This window comes from Rutilus rutilus, assembly GCF_951802725.1.
Source record: "Rutilus rutilus genome assembly, chromosome: 14".
Lineage (NCBI taxonomy): Eukaryota > Metazoa > Chordata > Actinopteri > Cypriniformes > Leuciscidae > Rutilus > Rutilus rutilus.
This window is the reverse complement of record NC_140219.1, coordinates 6,763,388-6,780,135: the sequence shown is the minus strand read 5'-3', so window position 1 is coordinate 6,780,135 and position 16,748 is coordinate 6,763,388. Positions and strand designations below refer to the sequence as shown.

The following is a 16,748-nucleotide window of genomic DNA, read 5'->3' as shown; positions in this document are numbered from 1 at the left end:
AAAAAAATATTGTAATCGTCTGTTCGTTGAGCATTCTGAGCAGCACAAAAGAGGTATTGTCTCAACCAATGATGTGAGATTTGGGCGGGGCTATTTGTTTGATCGACCAATGAGAGATGGAGGGAGTGTTCTGAAAAGCTGTATGAAATATTTGGTCATTATTTTGCAGTTCTTTTGGTTCCTCTAGTGGCAGGGAAACTACAAGTTTCAGTTTCAGTCGACACAAATTTAAAAATAGACCCTTTTTCCTTTCTAACAACACATTCTTGATCCTATTATGCCAGATTCCTTTGGCCACATTATTACAAATGCAAATTCTAATCTTTAATCAAAATGTAATAACTTTCTCCACTTCTACACTCATGGGTCGTTTTGCGTGTGTAACGTGACAAATGAACGAAAGGCTTGAAAGAGAAATCATTTGTTTCTCATAATTTGTCTTTGGCTGCATTATAATGATTTTTTTAATTTAGAGTATGCATATCTGGACGTGCTCAGGTACTTTGCTATTGAAAATATAGTTTAACTGAACTTCGCTCAAATTAACAAAATGACATGAATAAAGATTAGTTTGTTTTGCTGAACGAGATTCAAAGATTCAAGTTAGAAAATGATCCGATCTTCCCATGTTTGGCTGATGCTATTCTGTTATGTAACGCCCTCTTTTCAAAACGCAATTAACATCTAATGGATAAAGTCAATCTTTGTCCATTTGTAGGCTATTCACTGAATATCCTGTTGTATGTAACATTACAGAAGTTAAACGGGTTGGTGAATGCCGACGTTAACCATGCCGTAATGTGCCACTGAACATCTGTCCTGTCCAGCGCTGCTGCCGCCCACCGAGTTTAGGGAAGATTCCCCAGAGCAGCTGTTATAAATCGGAGCAGAATTTAAAATTAGACTCAGACTGACCCTTAAATTCCCCCTCAGTAGATGAGAGTTTGATCCTTCTGGTCTGTGTTGTACTGTAGTGAGCATGTGAAACATCAGTGGAGCTTGAGGTTTGCTGAGTCAAAGCTAATGCGTTCTCTAAGGTCTGCACGTCTGCAGGGCTGATAAAACACGAAGATGACAGCAGATAATGGAGTCTGAATCGCTGTTTAAACTTTTAAGATTTTGCCAGTGCCACCTGACTGCTTCTGTCTTCAGAATGCTTAATGTCACCTTAGCCTATAAAGTGCAGCGAGCTGTGGTCTCACTCAAATCTCTTTCATATCTCAGTTGTTTCTCCTAGACAGCTTTGAGATTAAATAGAAAGCAAAATTAGGCTTTTGCTTAAGTCTCTTGCTTCTCAGATTTTTTCTCCTGAGCAAAAGACCCCTGTAATCTCACAGGTCTCTTCTAGAGTTTCAGATTTCAAAATGTACAATTAAAGACTTATATTTATTAAAGTTAAATACTTATATTTATCATCAAATTCTTTTAAAGTGCCCCAATTATGCTATTTTAAAGTTTCCTAATGTTGTTTTGGAGTCTCCTACAACATGCATCAAAGGTCAAAAAACTGTTTCATTTTCTCATACATTTGCACATCACCACATTTTTCAATGATTCTCAAACGACTCGTCAGATGAATCAATCTCTCTAAATCCCTCCTTTCCTCAAACTACTCTGCTCTGATTGGCCAGACGGCTCAGTCTGTTGTGATTGGTCTACCGCGTACAGCGCGCGTGTCAAAAACAAAAACGCCCATTGCCATAACAACGTCAGCTCTGCGTGTCTTGAGGCTTCCTACACCGTAAACTAGGCTAAACATAGTAGCGAACAATGACGGCGATCCGAGCGCGAGTCACTTTGAAACACTGAAAGAACTAACGTTAGTCATTCAACCCAAACCTCAATCGCAAGGACGACTCGAGCTGGACGTTTCTCAGTGATACGCTACTTAGTTTGAGGTACATTATCTGAGATGTTGCTACTGTAATTCCTCACCATCAGCTTTGACAAGTGTATGTCCAAAAATAAATTTACAGAGTATTTTTCTCATTTATTGTGGTGAACATGTGGAAACTGTATCAGTAACAGTGCATACATTAGCCGAGCTCCAAAGTGAATGACTGATGTAACGTTACTGTATCATAAAATTGCTCCATGCTTAATCTTTCCTCAAAGTAGTGAGAACGACAGACAATCTGCATTAATAGACAGTTTTAGGTAATAGTGGCACAGCTGATTAGCAGAAGTATTTCAGTAAGACAGTAATAATGTGAGTTTACAGTTAGCCAGTTTGCAGGAGACCAACACAATATAAAACTAAAAACTAAGTATTTTGAACACCATCTTTCAAGAGCAAGCGGTTTGCGAATCCTGCATTGAACTCCGAGATTTGAGAAGCAGTCATAAGTAAAATGGGAACACAGCAAATGTTTAGGATTATACTGCTGTGGAATTGTGATAAAGATTAACGTAATTTTAACCACTGATTCTTCACATGCTCGTCCTTTTTTTCTCACATTGTAGAGCACAGCTTCTTCTCGACATGAGGTTGAAGTTTTCCCTGGTGTCTGCGCGCAATATGCTAATGTTTCGTCTTGACGTCACAACGAAATGGCTTATGACTCGTTTGAAAAACGATTCATTTAATTGACTCAGAGTCGACTCTTACTTTTGAAAGACAATAACTTTATATACGGTGCACTTTCACATTTAAAACTTTGCAGGATGTTTTCACTTAGAGCTGTTACACACTACATGAAAGGTCATTTTCAAAAATCCATAATAGGGACCCTTTAAGGCCAAAATGATTTATCCACTTTCATTTGTTATGTCCTAACCAGGTGTGACTGACAAGCAATTTGTCTGTCCATAGCCTGGAACTTTTGTCTGACAGGAGATATTTACAATGGTGTGATTTTGGATCAGTGCCTTCAGTAGGCAGGTCTACACTGAGTGACAACATATAAATAAAAATGAAACAATTTACAGAATGTCATGTCAATTTATTGCATCATGCCTGGTAAAGGGGCAGTTTTATATTCTTAGATGAACAATTGTCTCATTTGTTTATATGTAGAAGATTATTTATAATCATAATGCGTTACTGTATTTTCTCAGTAGGTCACTATCCTCTATTAATTCAGGGCTCACCTTTATCTGACATCTCATTGCTCTGCCTTATCTTCCTCTGTAATAGGTGTGAACTTTGGCCCTCTCCCTTGTTCCTGACCCTGACCTTGTGACCCCAGGCTGCCTGGACATCGTGATTGAGGAGGCCACCATGAGTCAGGAGGGGCAGCATGACCCCCTCCGCACAGGCAGCCCACCTCCAGATACACCCCCAGCACCTGAGGGAGAAGAGGATGCTGATGGCTCCAAGGCTAAAGATCTGGAGCCCTGTAATGGAACAAAGACAGAGGAGGAGCATCAAGGTGAAGCAGAAGACAGAGAAACAGAGAACAAGCGAAATACACAGTCGAGGGAAAAGGAGGATGAGACGGTGACATTAGAAGAGGGAGGTAGAAACGGTGAGATTGAGGGCAGCTGCGTGGATCCTGTAACAGAAAACGGTAACGGGGACACCCGTGAAGGTGAAGACACACAGTCTCTGCCGTCTCAGAGCCCAGACTCAGCCAAGCCCCTGTGCTCTCTGAGGTTAGTAAAATAAGAATGACTTTTACATGCACTTTAAAATTTGATTTCAGTCAGACTGAAGCAATAATTCATCTTTAAAAAATGTAAATGTCACTTTAGTCCAACTGAAATTGTGTTGGTCTGCATATTCTCCTTAAGACAGAGGTAGTGCATGTACATAACACAACCATTAAAAATTTGATTCAGCATTGATCAAAAGTGACAGTAAATACTTTTTTATAAAAGATTTCAGTATAAAAAAAGCTTTTCTTTTAAACTTTTTATTGAACAGAGAATCCTGAAAAAGAATCCTGGTTTCCACAAAAACATTAAACAGCACAACCGTTATCAAAATTAATAATACATTTTTTTGAGCATCAAATCAGCATGTTAGAATGATTTCTGAAGGATCATGTGACCCTGAAGAATGGAGTAATAATGCTGTTGCATCACAGGAATAAATTAAATTTTTATTCAAATAGAAAATTGTAAAAATAGTTCACAATATTACTGTTTACTTGGACACCTATACTTGAACAGACAGATGAAGACTGTAGCTTAATTATAACTGCACTAGTAAACATACTTAATCTTAATGCATATCTGCAACATTTACAGTCAAAAGTAGATTGTTGATTTGCAATTCAGTAAATTCGTTTTCCTGTCGCTCCAGTTCTAATTTCATTTCAACTTCCTGTGTGATGTGCCTTATGTGATTCAAGCAAAAGCGCTAAACAAATAAAACTGACTTCCAAAACACATCCTAATGAAAACAATCTGGCTGGATTCTGAACAGACCCCGAAATGATCATTAAAACCCCATGAAAGTCAAGACATCCATTGTTTTACAACAAATTTCACAAGGCTTGTTATGTCGTACAAAATGTTTTGAATGTGAAACACGTGTATTACAGAGTTTAGCTGTGGTTTTTCAGTGTCAGGCTTCACAAATTATGTGGCATGCATGTTACAAAGAGGATGGGGAGATATTTCGGGCACCATACGTGGCAGGGGAGCTGTCCTGAATGAAGCTCCCCTCTGCTGGGACTCCTCCGCTGCAGTCATGAGAACTGTGACGGCAGCCTGAATAAAGATAGGAGCATGTACCGCGCATGCCAGCCAGGCTAAGAGCCTTTGTATACCGTCTAAAGCCAGACCTCTGTAGCCAGGTGTGTCTGTGTGATTTGATTTTTACCTCTAGGTTTGGGAATGCTTTAACCGGCGTCTTTGTCACTGCAGGTTTGAGAACGGGACCGAAGATGACAGCGAAGGGCAGGAGGACGAGGAGGGGATCCCGGAAGAGTCTTTAGCGCAGGGGAACCTAGATGCCTTCAGCTCCACATTTGAGCTCTCTGTAGAGGAAGCGGATGCTGAGGTAGAGGACGAAGAAGAAAAGGAGGACAGAGAGACTCGAAATCAGGACAGTTTCAGCTCTACGTTTGAGAGCATAGTTGAGCAGGTCGCCAAGACCACGGCTGTGGAGGAGGAAGAGGACGACGGAGAGGAAGAGTACGACAGGACGAAAGAGAGCCAGGACGGCTTCAGCTCCACGTTCGAGCGTATCGTCGAGTCTGAGCTTCTGAGAGGCGGGACCTGCTACAGCAGTTTGGATTCTCTGGACGTGCTGTCGCTCACCGACGAGACGGACAGCTGCGTCAGCTTCGAAGCGCCACTCACCCCTCTCATCCAGCAGAGGGCCCTGATGGGCCCCGAAACTCCAGAACTGGAGCTGGAGACCGTGCAGGAAGGGGCTGAGGGCGAGGCAGATCTGGGGACTGAGACGGCAAGGGATGAAGCCAGCTCTGCAAGTCCACTACGGACCACTATACCAGGAAGCAGGTCGGAAAATGTCTTGAGCCAGCCGGCACAATGGAGCATCCCTAATGGATTCCACATTGAGCTGTCTGGGAATGGAGAGAGTGGAGGAACGATGCCAAACTCTATCAGGTAAGGATGCAACTAAATCTCCTGCTTGGCCTGTCCAGTAGATGGCATGCAGCACTAGTTAATAACCTGCTCTCAAACTAGTGAGCAACAAGTTTCATGCTATTTTTCCCATCACAGACAATGGCTCATCTGAAATGGAGTCAAGATCCACAGTCAATGACTGTTTGCTAATTGTTACTCTGATGAGGCATATGTACCGTCAGAACTGCATAGATATGAGCACCCTAAGCTGAAAGGAAAAAAGGGGCATCTACCTACATTTTTTGCACAACTCCAAAAACATACCAATACAAACTATTCACAGCAGTTTCCAGATGAAATGAACACTGTGGTAGTAAACCACCAACAACGTTTATTCTTTTTCACACAGATTATGATTACGGGGCAGATTATCAATTAATAAATACTTATTTCCTCACGGTTTCTTACACAATGTTAATACTGTGACCTCAAAACACTTAGGGCCTGATTTACTAACAGCTTGAACCAGCGCAAATAACCCTCTTTTGGCGTTAAAAACCTACTATCAGAATTGACTTAAGACACAGTGAAAATTTTGCGCTCAAAAGTCATGGACAGTTATTTTTTGTGGCTGACCTTGTTGCATATGCATTTGTTGGAGTTTCCCTTTCAGATGCAAAATTTATGGGAAAATAAATCATGCAAGGTGATTTACTAAGGTTTGCGCTAGTAAATAATAGCCATTATTTACCACCCCAAAAAAGCATTTCTTTGGCCCTGTTTACACGAGAACTCTCGCGGGTGGAAACGTAAAAATATTTTATCAGATGTGCCTTTCGTTTAGACGGTGACGGCGTTTTTGGGGCTTAAAAACGCAAAAAAGTGAAACCACCCTCCAGAGTGGAAATCTTAAAAACGCTCCATCGTCGCGTTCCCGTCTAAAAGGTAAAACCGCAAAAGTCTGCTAGACAGTGAAGGCACCGATCTGCTCACGCTTGGATCTCTCACATTGCCACCTAGCCGCCTGGAGTGCATACTACATTGAATTTCACACACTTTTGCGTCACCATATGCACGCAGATTTCCCACCCATAACGCTCGTCTAAACGCAGAATAAAAAGTGATAACGCAACGCCACTTTTCACGTTTCCGTGTAAACATAGCCTTAAACCAGACGCTAATTTGCCCTGCTCTTGGTAGATTGCATTGGTCATTATGGAATGGACTCCCATCTGCACTTTTTTGGAATTGCGCTCTCATGCTAATTTGCCCCGTTTAGTAAATCTGGCCCTTAGTGCATGATTTGTTAAACTAATACATTTTGACATCGCGTAACCAGCTCCATATGTTTGGCTTTTCTGATGTAGTAAACTTGCTCAGTTGCCCATAAAGAGCTTAGAAACCCGTGAAATGCAGTTTACGATAAAAGAGCAAGCTAAAATGGCATAGTTACTTCAGCAAATGCAATTATATGTCATGTTATTGTTATATTCTTATTTGTTAGGTTTAGTGTAGGCAGTAAGTTGTTTTCAAACGCAACAGAGCATACATTTTTTGACGCCACTCACTATAAATTTAATTTCCAAACTGCCGCGATACGTACAACAACCAACATAATAAAATATTGACAATTCACTCCAGATTCATCTGTTTCAGATAAAACTTTTGAAAGTGTGGTGAAACGTGCAAGCAGCATCATAATATCATATTGCTGAAATGTCGTCATAGGCAAATTTTTCCAATGAGCCATTTAGAAGGGTAGCCTATCATGTCTGTTTTGAAGAGAGTATCACACTGCGACCTAGCTGACTGGAAACTTCTTTATATTTCACGGATCTGAGCCAGTATCCAAGAGGAAAGATTTCCACCTCTGGGAGCCAGTGAAGGATTGTCTAATATAGCTGCCGTCTCTCTCTCTCTCTCTCCCTCTCTCTCTGCATCCATCTGGACTGGACGCAGCAGCAGATGTTGTCGTTTTTTTTTTCCTCCCCAGTTTTAAATGACTAGCAGCTTCCTGCCCCCCAGTCTGCCTGAATGAGGCATTGTTTTTAAGGAGTGACATCATCGCCTTTGGCTTTCCTCTTTCACGACGGGAGCCTTGCTCTAGTTTTCAGTCACACTGTGCTTTTTCCAAGTGCCACTTGGCAACTCGTCAATTTGAGTCCTTCTGTATCAATGCAGTTGGTTTTCGTTCACTGACAGGGTCAAAAGCTACATTTGATGTAATAATAATAATAATTCATTACATTTATATAGCGCTTTATCTGAGACCTCAAGCTATGATGTAGCTTTCGTGTCCAGTTGACCTCTATATTGCACTCTATTCATTAAAACTCTTAACTCCTTCTCTTAGCATTAGCGGCTAACTTTATTAGCCCGTGGTCTACCAAAGACTGGTAACGCTACACTAGCCCCATGTGTTCTTCATTAGCAGTTCTTTGGAGTTGCATAGTGCTTAAATGTGGTTGATAAACTCATCGCAGCGAATGAGTGCTGTTGTCTACAACAGCTAACAGAAGGAAAAGAACATATGCTGGTAATTAGCTAATACACAAAGCCTCATGAGCATAATGCTAGCTAGGGAGTAACTTAAAGCACAGTCTGTTTTGATGATTAGTTCACATTATTTGAATTGAGGTAGCTAAAAGGATGCAGACTTGCAATTCAAATGTGAAATACAATTAATTGAAAATCAAAGAATTTTATATAACTCAAAGTAAATCAAACAAACAAACTGAATGGTGACTAGAAACGCCCCCCTGAAAGGATTTATAGATCGTGGATGAAATATGTGAACTTTTGAAACAGTAAGTTGGTGTTCTTATTTAAATAGACAATAGCATTTAGCTTGCTGATTTACTGATTGCCATTGCTATTTAAATGGAGTTCAAGAGAGCATTTTATTGGACAAAAAAATGGCAAGATTGATCAATATCTGTTTTACACTTTTAAGTGTATACTAGCATTTCAGGCCTCACTACCGTGACCATAGTCTCCGCCTCAGCCTGTTGGCTTGATGTCTAATGCATAAGGCACACAAAATGGGAAACACTTCAGGAGTTTCTAAGTCGTCATTGATTGGTTGAATTCTACAAGATTTCCGGGAGACGTTTGTGTCGTATTCTTTAATGGTCTGCCTGGAGACACTGAGCGCGTATTAGGATCAACTAAACGCTATATTTTCAATAGTATGTGAAATTTGCGCCGCCATTGTTACTGTAAACTTACACAACGTTCTTGAATTAATAATTTATTATTAAACGCACGCCGGTCTGTTATTGTAGGGACATCGACTTTACATTTTCACACCCCTAAACATGACACAGAGCAAAACTAACTGTGATTGGATGCTTTACATGTCGGTCAGACGGCCTCTGGGTGGTCCTTGGCTGCTATGGAGTCCAGACCTTCTGCCATCAGTCAACACGAGACTACCGTGACCATAACCACCATAGACATTGAAGGGCACATGTCCACCTCAATATTCAAATTAGCAGTCAACTGATTTTTCAACTGAGTTTTCAATTCTTAAATAATTGTATTCAGTCCTTCTAATCCTGAATATGTAGTTACACAGATGATTAAAACTCGTTGTTGACTAAAAGCCATAAAACTTTGAATCTGAAATAGTCTTTAAACTATATTCATGTTAGATTCGTTTTTTTTTTTTTATTAAAAACCCTGTTTGCCCCTAAAACTAGGATAATGCTTAGAGTGCACTGGAGAGGAAATGCAAGTGAGTCCACAAATCCTTCAGTTTGTGTTTTTCACCCATTTGGTGACATAGGCACAGAAACAATCGAGTCCCGACCCTGCCTCTTTCACCACCCCCACGCCTTTCTAAAGCTCATTTATTACTTCTTTATCAGACACTCATAATCTCCTTCTTTATCTCTCGCTGTCACACATACACACACACACACACAAACAAACTTCCTGTCTGGTTCCGCTCCATCCTGGTTGTGTGTGTAGGAGCAGCGGGTGAGTGCTGTCTAGCTGATGATTATCCCTACAGGATGCAGGAGAGCTACACACACACACACACACACACACACACACACAATATCTCTCTCTCTCTCTCTCTCTCTCTCTCTCTCTCTGACACTCTTGCATACTTTCATACAACAAAGAGAAAGGATTACTGTTGAAATCCTTTGTTTTTCTCCAACCGCACAGCTCTTTTCTTTAGGTATTCTGCTTGTGTAAAAATCAATATTATTTGCTCAATTACTCTTGCAGGTATTGACCATTCCTTGATAATTTCGTTTGTACTCTGACTGTTATACCCTTTCTGAAATTTGCCTTTAGCCAGCATGAAATATAGATCTGCTATTGGTGAAATATCAAGCTAAGTTTTAATCCATACACTGCAAAAATCGCTCTCTTAATCACTAACTTTGTCTTGTTTTCCAGTATCTAAACACCCAGACAGGAATAAATTACCTAAGGAGTGAAAGTGCATAAGATATTTATTTATTTATTAATGTAACAAATTAAGACTTATACATACATCCACACACACACACACACACACACTAACTCACACTCACCGGCCACTTTATTACACCTCTTCAACTGCTCGCAAATTTAATCAGCCAATCACATGGCAGCAGCTCAGTGCATTTAGGCATGTAGACATGGTCAAGACGATATGCTGAAGTTCAAACTGAGCATCAGAATGGGGACGAAAGGTGATTTAAGTGACTTTGAACGTGGCATGACTGTTGGTGCCAGACGGGCTGGTCTGAGTATTTCAGAAACTGCTGATCCACTGGCATTTTCACACACAACCATCTCTAGGGTTTACAGAGAATGGTCCGAAAAAGAGAAAATACCCAGAGAGCGGCAGTTCTGTGGGTGAAAATGCCTTGTGTATGCCAGAGGTCAGAGGAGAATGACCAGAATGGTTCGAGCTGATAGAAAGGCAACAGTAACTCAGACAACCACTCATGACAACCAAAGTCTGCAGAAGAGCATCTGAACGCTCAACACGTCATACCTTGAAGCAGATGAACAACAGCAGCAGAAGAACACACACCGGTGCCACTGTCAGCTAAGAACAGCAAACTGAGGCTACAATTCACACGGGCTCACCAAAACTGGACAATAGATGATTGGAAAAACATTGCCTGGTCTGATGAGTCTGGTTTCTGCTGTGACATTCAGATGGGGGCAGAATTTGCCGTAAACAACATGAATGGATGGGATTCATCCTGCCTTGTATCATTGGTTCAGGCTGCTGGTGGTGTAATGGTGTGGAGATATTTTCTTGGCACACTTTGAGGCCCTTAGTACCAATTGAGCATCATTTAAACACCAGTATTGTTGCTGACCATGTCCATCCCTTTATGACCACAGCGTACCCATCTTCTGATGTCTACATCCAGCAGGATAACATGACAATGACTAAACTCAAATGGCCTCCACAGTCACCAGATCTCAATCCAGTAGAGCAGCTTTGGGATGTGGTGGTGGAACGGGAGATTCACATCATGGATGTGCAGCCGACAAATCTGCAGCAACTGATGCTATCATGACAATATGGACAAAAATGTTTCCATCACCTTGTTGAATATATGCCAATAAGAATCCAACCCAGTACTAGCAAGGTATACCCAATAAAGTTGCTGGTGAGTGTATATATTAATGGACAAAATGTACTTTCAAATCTGCAAAATTTGTCATGTTTTATATTATATCTTAAAACATTTTTTTACTTGTCTTACAGTCAACATGTCTTATCCGGCAAAATTCATTGGTGCAAATTATTTCAAATAAAAAATATTTGTCTTCATAACACATATATCGAAATGCAATAATGATCCTCCCTTTGGAACGAATTGTGCTGGCTAGTTATAAGGTGTGTTGCGGTTTCATGTTGACCTAAAGCATAAACCTCAATAAATGTATTATTATATTCCTTATTTCCATATTATTTATTTATTTATTTTGCTTTGTAGGCAGTAGGCAGCAATCTTTTCAATAATCATTGACCATTTCAGCATTAGCAGAATATAAATCTATTACTTCTCTTAGCTGCAAACTTTCATAAAAGTCATAAAACCTCTGCAGGTCAGATAGCTTGCGAGCTAGAAAAGAGCTGGCTAGAGCAGAAAGCCTCTTCAGCTCCACGTGTGGACCTGCAGAACTGCAAAGCTCCCGGAGCACAGATGAGTTGAGATGAAACTGAGCTGACTGTGAGACTCTGCTGAGCTATTAGAAGTGCAGAAGTAAAGCTCATCCGTAGAGAGAATAATCTCTTGTGCCGTGGAGACATCAGCAACGGATGATAGGGAGAGAGAGAAAACGTTATTACTAAGGATGTGTGTGTATGTGTGTCCACACATATGCGTGTCAGAATAAATCATGAGGGGTCTTTGTCATTCTCACTGTGCCATGCTGTTAAATCCTCACAGGTCTGTCTCACAGAGAAGTCTGTCTTTACTGGGTTTAAACCCAGTCTATATTTAGCTTCATCATGTCTCTGTCTGACACTTCAGTACTGCTGTGAGTTGCTCAGCAGCTTAAAGTGACTGCAAGAATGGAGAAGAAATGTATAAAGGAATAGTTCAGACAAATATAAAAATGTCATCATTTATCACTCTCTTGTTGTTCCATATGACGTCCCTAGAAGATTTACTTTCTTCTGTGCAGCACAAAAGGTGTTTTTTTTTTTTTTTTTTTAAGAATATCCTGGCTTTTATTAATTATAATGATAGAAAATGAGGACTGGGGCTGTCAAGCTTTTAAAAAAAGACACAATGGCACCATACATTTATAAATATGAAGTGAATTTTCAGTGAATTACTTACATTTTTGTCTTTTTCTTACACAAAACTATCGTATGGCTTCTGAAGGCTCTTGCACAAGTCATGTGAATGACTTTTATGATATGCTTTTTTTGTCGTTTTTAAGTGCCCTGGGAGGGATTATGAATGCTAAAATTAAATTGTATCTTAGCTCAGGGGTATTCCAGTGAACTTTCAATAGGTCCAGTCTCTTCATTTCCTTCCCATTAAAGTCAGAGGAATCGTAATCATAACTGTTTCAGATGCCATTATGTTTGGCTATGAAATGAAAAAAGCCATGTGCATGTCATGAATATTTATTGTTCATTTTCAAGTTGGCAGCCAGAATACCTTGTGACGGGAAGAAATAATAAATCCTATAGTCTAAACAGTCGGTGTTGTTATTGCTAAGTAAAATGAAAATTATTAAAAATCATTTTCAGTAATTGAAATAAAGCTAAAATCAAATATAAATATTAGATTAAGAAAACTTAAATAAGAATTAGACGTTTTGAAATCAAAATGAATGCAAGCTATATAGAAAATAGTAAAAATGCACATAAAATGACTAAAACTTAAAACAAAAAATGACTATAAAGCGAATGAATGAAAATAATTATTAGTGCTATGAAGTCGAGTAATCGTGATTAATCGCAACTAACATAAAAGTTTGTAAGTGTGTGTGTGTGCGCGCGCGTGTGTGGGTGTGTATGTGTGTGTGTGTGTGTGTGATAAAAGAGAGCCAGAAATATTTGCATACCGCCAAGTTTCAAAAGGTGAGGTAGCCTAAGATAAGCAGCCCAAGTGATCCAAAAAAGAATAGAAATTAAAATGCATTTAGTGTACTCAAAGCTATTTAGGTTAAAAGGTTCTGAGAAACAAAGAGTGAAGATTCTGAAGCTAATATGTGACCTTTAGTTATCAAGTTTAGAGAGACAGGGAGTGAGAGAGAAGGATGATTATTAGTTTTGATGCTGGCCCGGCGTCAGCTGTGATGATCATTGTAAACAATTATGATGGTCATTCAGCTGAATGATCTGATGCTTGTTGATGAGGGGACAAACATGTTGTGACTGCAGGTTACTGAAGCATGCCAATACCACAGATAGCAGACTACACTCACACACTAACAAGGCCCTTTACTGTCTCATACATCACAGCGCTTGGCCTCACATCCTGATCTTCAAGAGATAACTGCAAATTTGAAAAGATAAAAAGGGTTACGGATGGAGGAGCATTTTGTCATAAAGTGGTCTGTGTGTGAGTGTGTTGGACGCTATCTGTATCCGTTCTGCCAGTCTGAATGTTAGTCACTGCTGAATGGAAATGTTGTTGCACATTTGCATGATCCTGTTTGTTGTGAGCTCAAAGTCTGTGTGCTTTAGTATGTTTTTTGACTTGGAATAATTTATATTTTTCATGTGCTCAAGTTAGTCTCTGGAGTACATTCATAATTTAGTTTCCAAGTAAACTAACAGGGATCTCTCAGCATGCCAAACCGCTTTAAAATGTATTTCTCAAAACTGTTTTGAAAGTTTATGGGTTATTTAGCTACCATTTGAGTATTTGACTTGTTTAGTCAGTGTAGTAACAAATTACATATTTGCTTCTGACTAGTAGGCCTATTTATTTGTTATAAGTTGCAAATAGTTTTTAACTTCTACTAGTCAGATTTCTGTAACAAAGTTGCCATTTTAATTGATCATAAACCATGCAGTCTAAGGAAGAAGAATATTGTTCCGAGTATGGCTGCTATAACTGTTGCAATATTTCTTGTATGAAACTATTTGTTATTATTATTATTTTATTCGTTTTTGTTGCTTCTTGTTATGTTTTGAAGAATACATGTTAACATTTTGCCATCAGTGAGCGTGAGGGATGAAGAGAGGCAGAACTCTAATAATAGACGCGCTCGCGCTCGCGGCCTGGTGCTCCCGGGCTCGGGTCCAGATCACTACTTCAGCATCGGAAATATGGAAATGTGGCTCGGGCAGGACTCATTGAGTAATTCAATCCATCCAGAGCGACTCTCTCCGCCCCCTTCCCTTGTGTCCGACTTTGAGGAACTTCACACTGGGAAGCCGTTTACGCCGGAGCCAAACGCGCGCGCAGATTCACTTTGAATTAGTCGCGTCAAAACCTTTATTTATCGAAGAATATAAACGGCATGCGGCGACCCACGTCTCCAGAACGCCCCTTTTAGCAGCAGCTGCGTCGAAATCTTTTTCCATTTGGGAAAAACCTGATTACTCAATGCGCAAAGCGCCCGAAGGCGAATGGAGTTGAAGGGATTTTTCTCGCTCCGCGCGGGATTGATGCCTGATCTCCAGTGAAAGATGTGGAAAGATGAATATGAGGTGCATTTCGACTTTCTTCTGGGACTTCTGTAAGTTCTTCTCTAGCTTTTGTTACTTATACATAGCGGATTTCACTTTAAAAGACCTGCAACAGACTTATGAACTTCCTCTTAACTTCTGTCATGAAGTGTAAGTTGTATTCTTTTTGGTCTGATAAATGAGTTTATTTATTGGCGGTAGCCTACGGAAGTTAAAAGTCCTGGAATTTTCTTTAATTATGTAATGACGTTGGGACTATGTTTGGACTTTATACAGTTTTCTAGTTTGGGACATCTTGCCCTTTGGTCTTTTGTGGACACATCTAATGGCTGTTTTTTCTCTGGCTTTGGCACACTTGCAATATATAGGGTGACCGGACTAGTTGTTTCATATTTTTACTCAGTATTTAGTCAGTATTTCTCAGTGAAGTTTTTTTTAAAGTCAGTTTTCCTTTTTCACCAACATCTCAAGAATTATTGTCCAGGAAAAAAGTCCAGTTAATTTAACATGTTGACTTTTTGTGACAAGATGCCCCCACTTGTGGGACCTGCCATTAGCCTAAATTAGAGGTTTTTCAACTACAATGGTAAAACAATTGCTAAAAATTAGGATTTAACCATACAAATAGACCTACATCAGTATTGTTTTGGTAAAAAAAAATATTATAATGAATCATTTGCTTAACATTTCAACTTGTAAAACCCGTAACAACTTGTCCGAATAAAAATGCGATGACCTGCCTTAACCTGCGATTTATGGGACAGACATTTTGTACATGCCTTCATTATATAGTTGAGTCTGTCTGAATGTATGCCAGTGTGGTTTTATTGTACACTTGTACAACTTATGTAAGAATATGATGATATTGGACTTTTAGTTTATTGAGGAAAGATAGATAGAAAGAATTAAACTCTCATCTCTTCCATCATCTAATGGTTTTCGATAAATACATAGCCTGAGGGTCCTTATAGTGTGAGAGAGTGTTTGGTAACCTAAATCCCTTTGTAACCAAAATGTTTTCATTGTACGTTCTGATGCGTGATGCATTTCTGTCCAAACATGCTGGTTTAATGTATTTCAGTTAGAGAACACATAGCCTATAAAGGGGAATTTGTGTTTTTGGCTGACTGACAAGGAGGCAGCAACTCCTTCACACCTCACTCTGGTCGTCCAACACACCCTCTCCGACGGCATCAGAGCGGGTAGAGAGAGAGAGAGACGCTGGCATGTGAGTCATAGACAAGCAGTCTCATGTTTAATCTCCTGCCTGGCTCAGCAGCCGCACAGGTCCATACAGAGACACGGCTGCTGGGTTCCTGTAGGATCACTGTATATCAGTGCTGCCACATTAAGCCCTGCCATAGTCACTTATAATGTCTAGAGCTGGTGTTAGCAGGGCATCAGGCTGTCATTTATTTTTAACTAGCGAAATGTGGAAGTTCTTTGTAGTGTCTAGGAATTGAAAAACCCTTACAGAATGCTCTGGTGGTACACTGATGAAATCGGATGAAATGTTGTGGTACTTTGTTATTCCATCTTAGCACCAATGTCACATATACAATGGTCCTTAATCATTACAATTTTCCAATCATTACCATTTTCCAATCATAATTTTTTTTTAAATAAAAGTAAATTATTTACTTAAATGTCATACAAACATTTATTTTCATGTTAGCTATGATAGCTCAGCTGCCCCTGTAATCTTATACGTCATTGGCAATACTTAAGTTCTTTTAAAAATCAATAATTCTATAACTGTGCAATCTATCATTATTATTGATCACAGCGGTCCTGTGGCAGATGGAGACGTATTGCTTTCCGATGGGGTTTGTTCAGCCATTATGTACACAGGACTAAAATTCAAACGGCCAGCTGTTTTGACACCTGATTGCTGAAAGTGTATGTCAGGAGCGTTGAAGCAGTCATGGGAGTCTGCCGATTTAATTCACACCTGTCTCTGAGCAGACGCCGGTGCTCACATACAGTAGGCGTGAGTCATATTTGTGATGATTCAGTTAGTGTTTTGACTCACAGGAAGAGGGAAGGAGACGATTGTAAAACCTAAACTCAGATGATCTTTCCTCATATCTTCATACTTTACTGATGGATACATTTAACAACACAGATCAATCAATCATGCGAT

General features: G+C 39.8%; 1 protein-coding gene across 2 annotated transcripts in view; it reads left to right on the top strand.

Moving 5' to 3' along the window:
- psd2 (pleckstrin and Sec7 domain containing 2) overlaps nt 1-16,748 on the top strand; it is a 40,424-nt gene that overhangs the window by 5,087 nt on the left and 18,589 nt on the right. For both annotated transcript variants that reach the window (XM_084430279.1, XM_084430278.1), the window contains exons 2-3: nt 3,137-3,594; nt 4,813-5,520. In XM_084430279.1, the coding sequence (XP_084286405.1) occupies nt 3,221-3,594; nt 4,813-5,520 (1,082 nt within the window). In that variant the 5' untranslated portion in view covers nt 3,137-3,220. The remainder of the gene's footprint in view (nt 1-3,136; nt 3,595-4,812; nt 5,521-16,748) is intronic.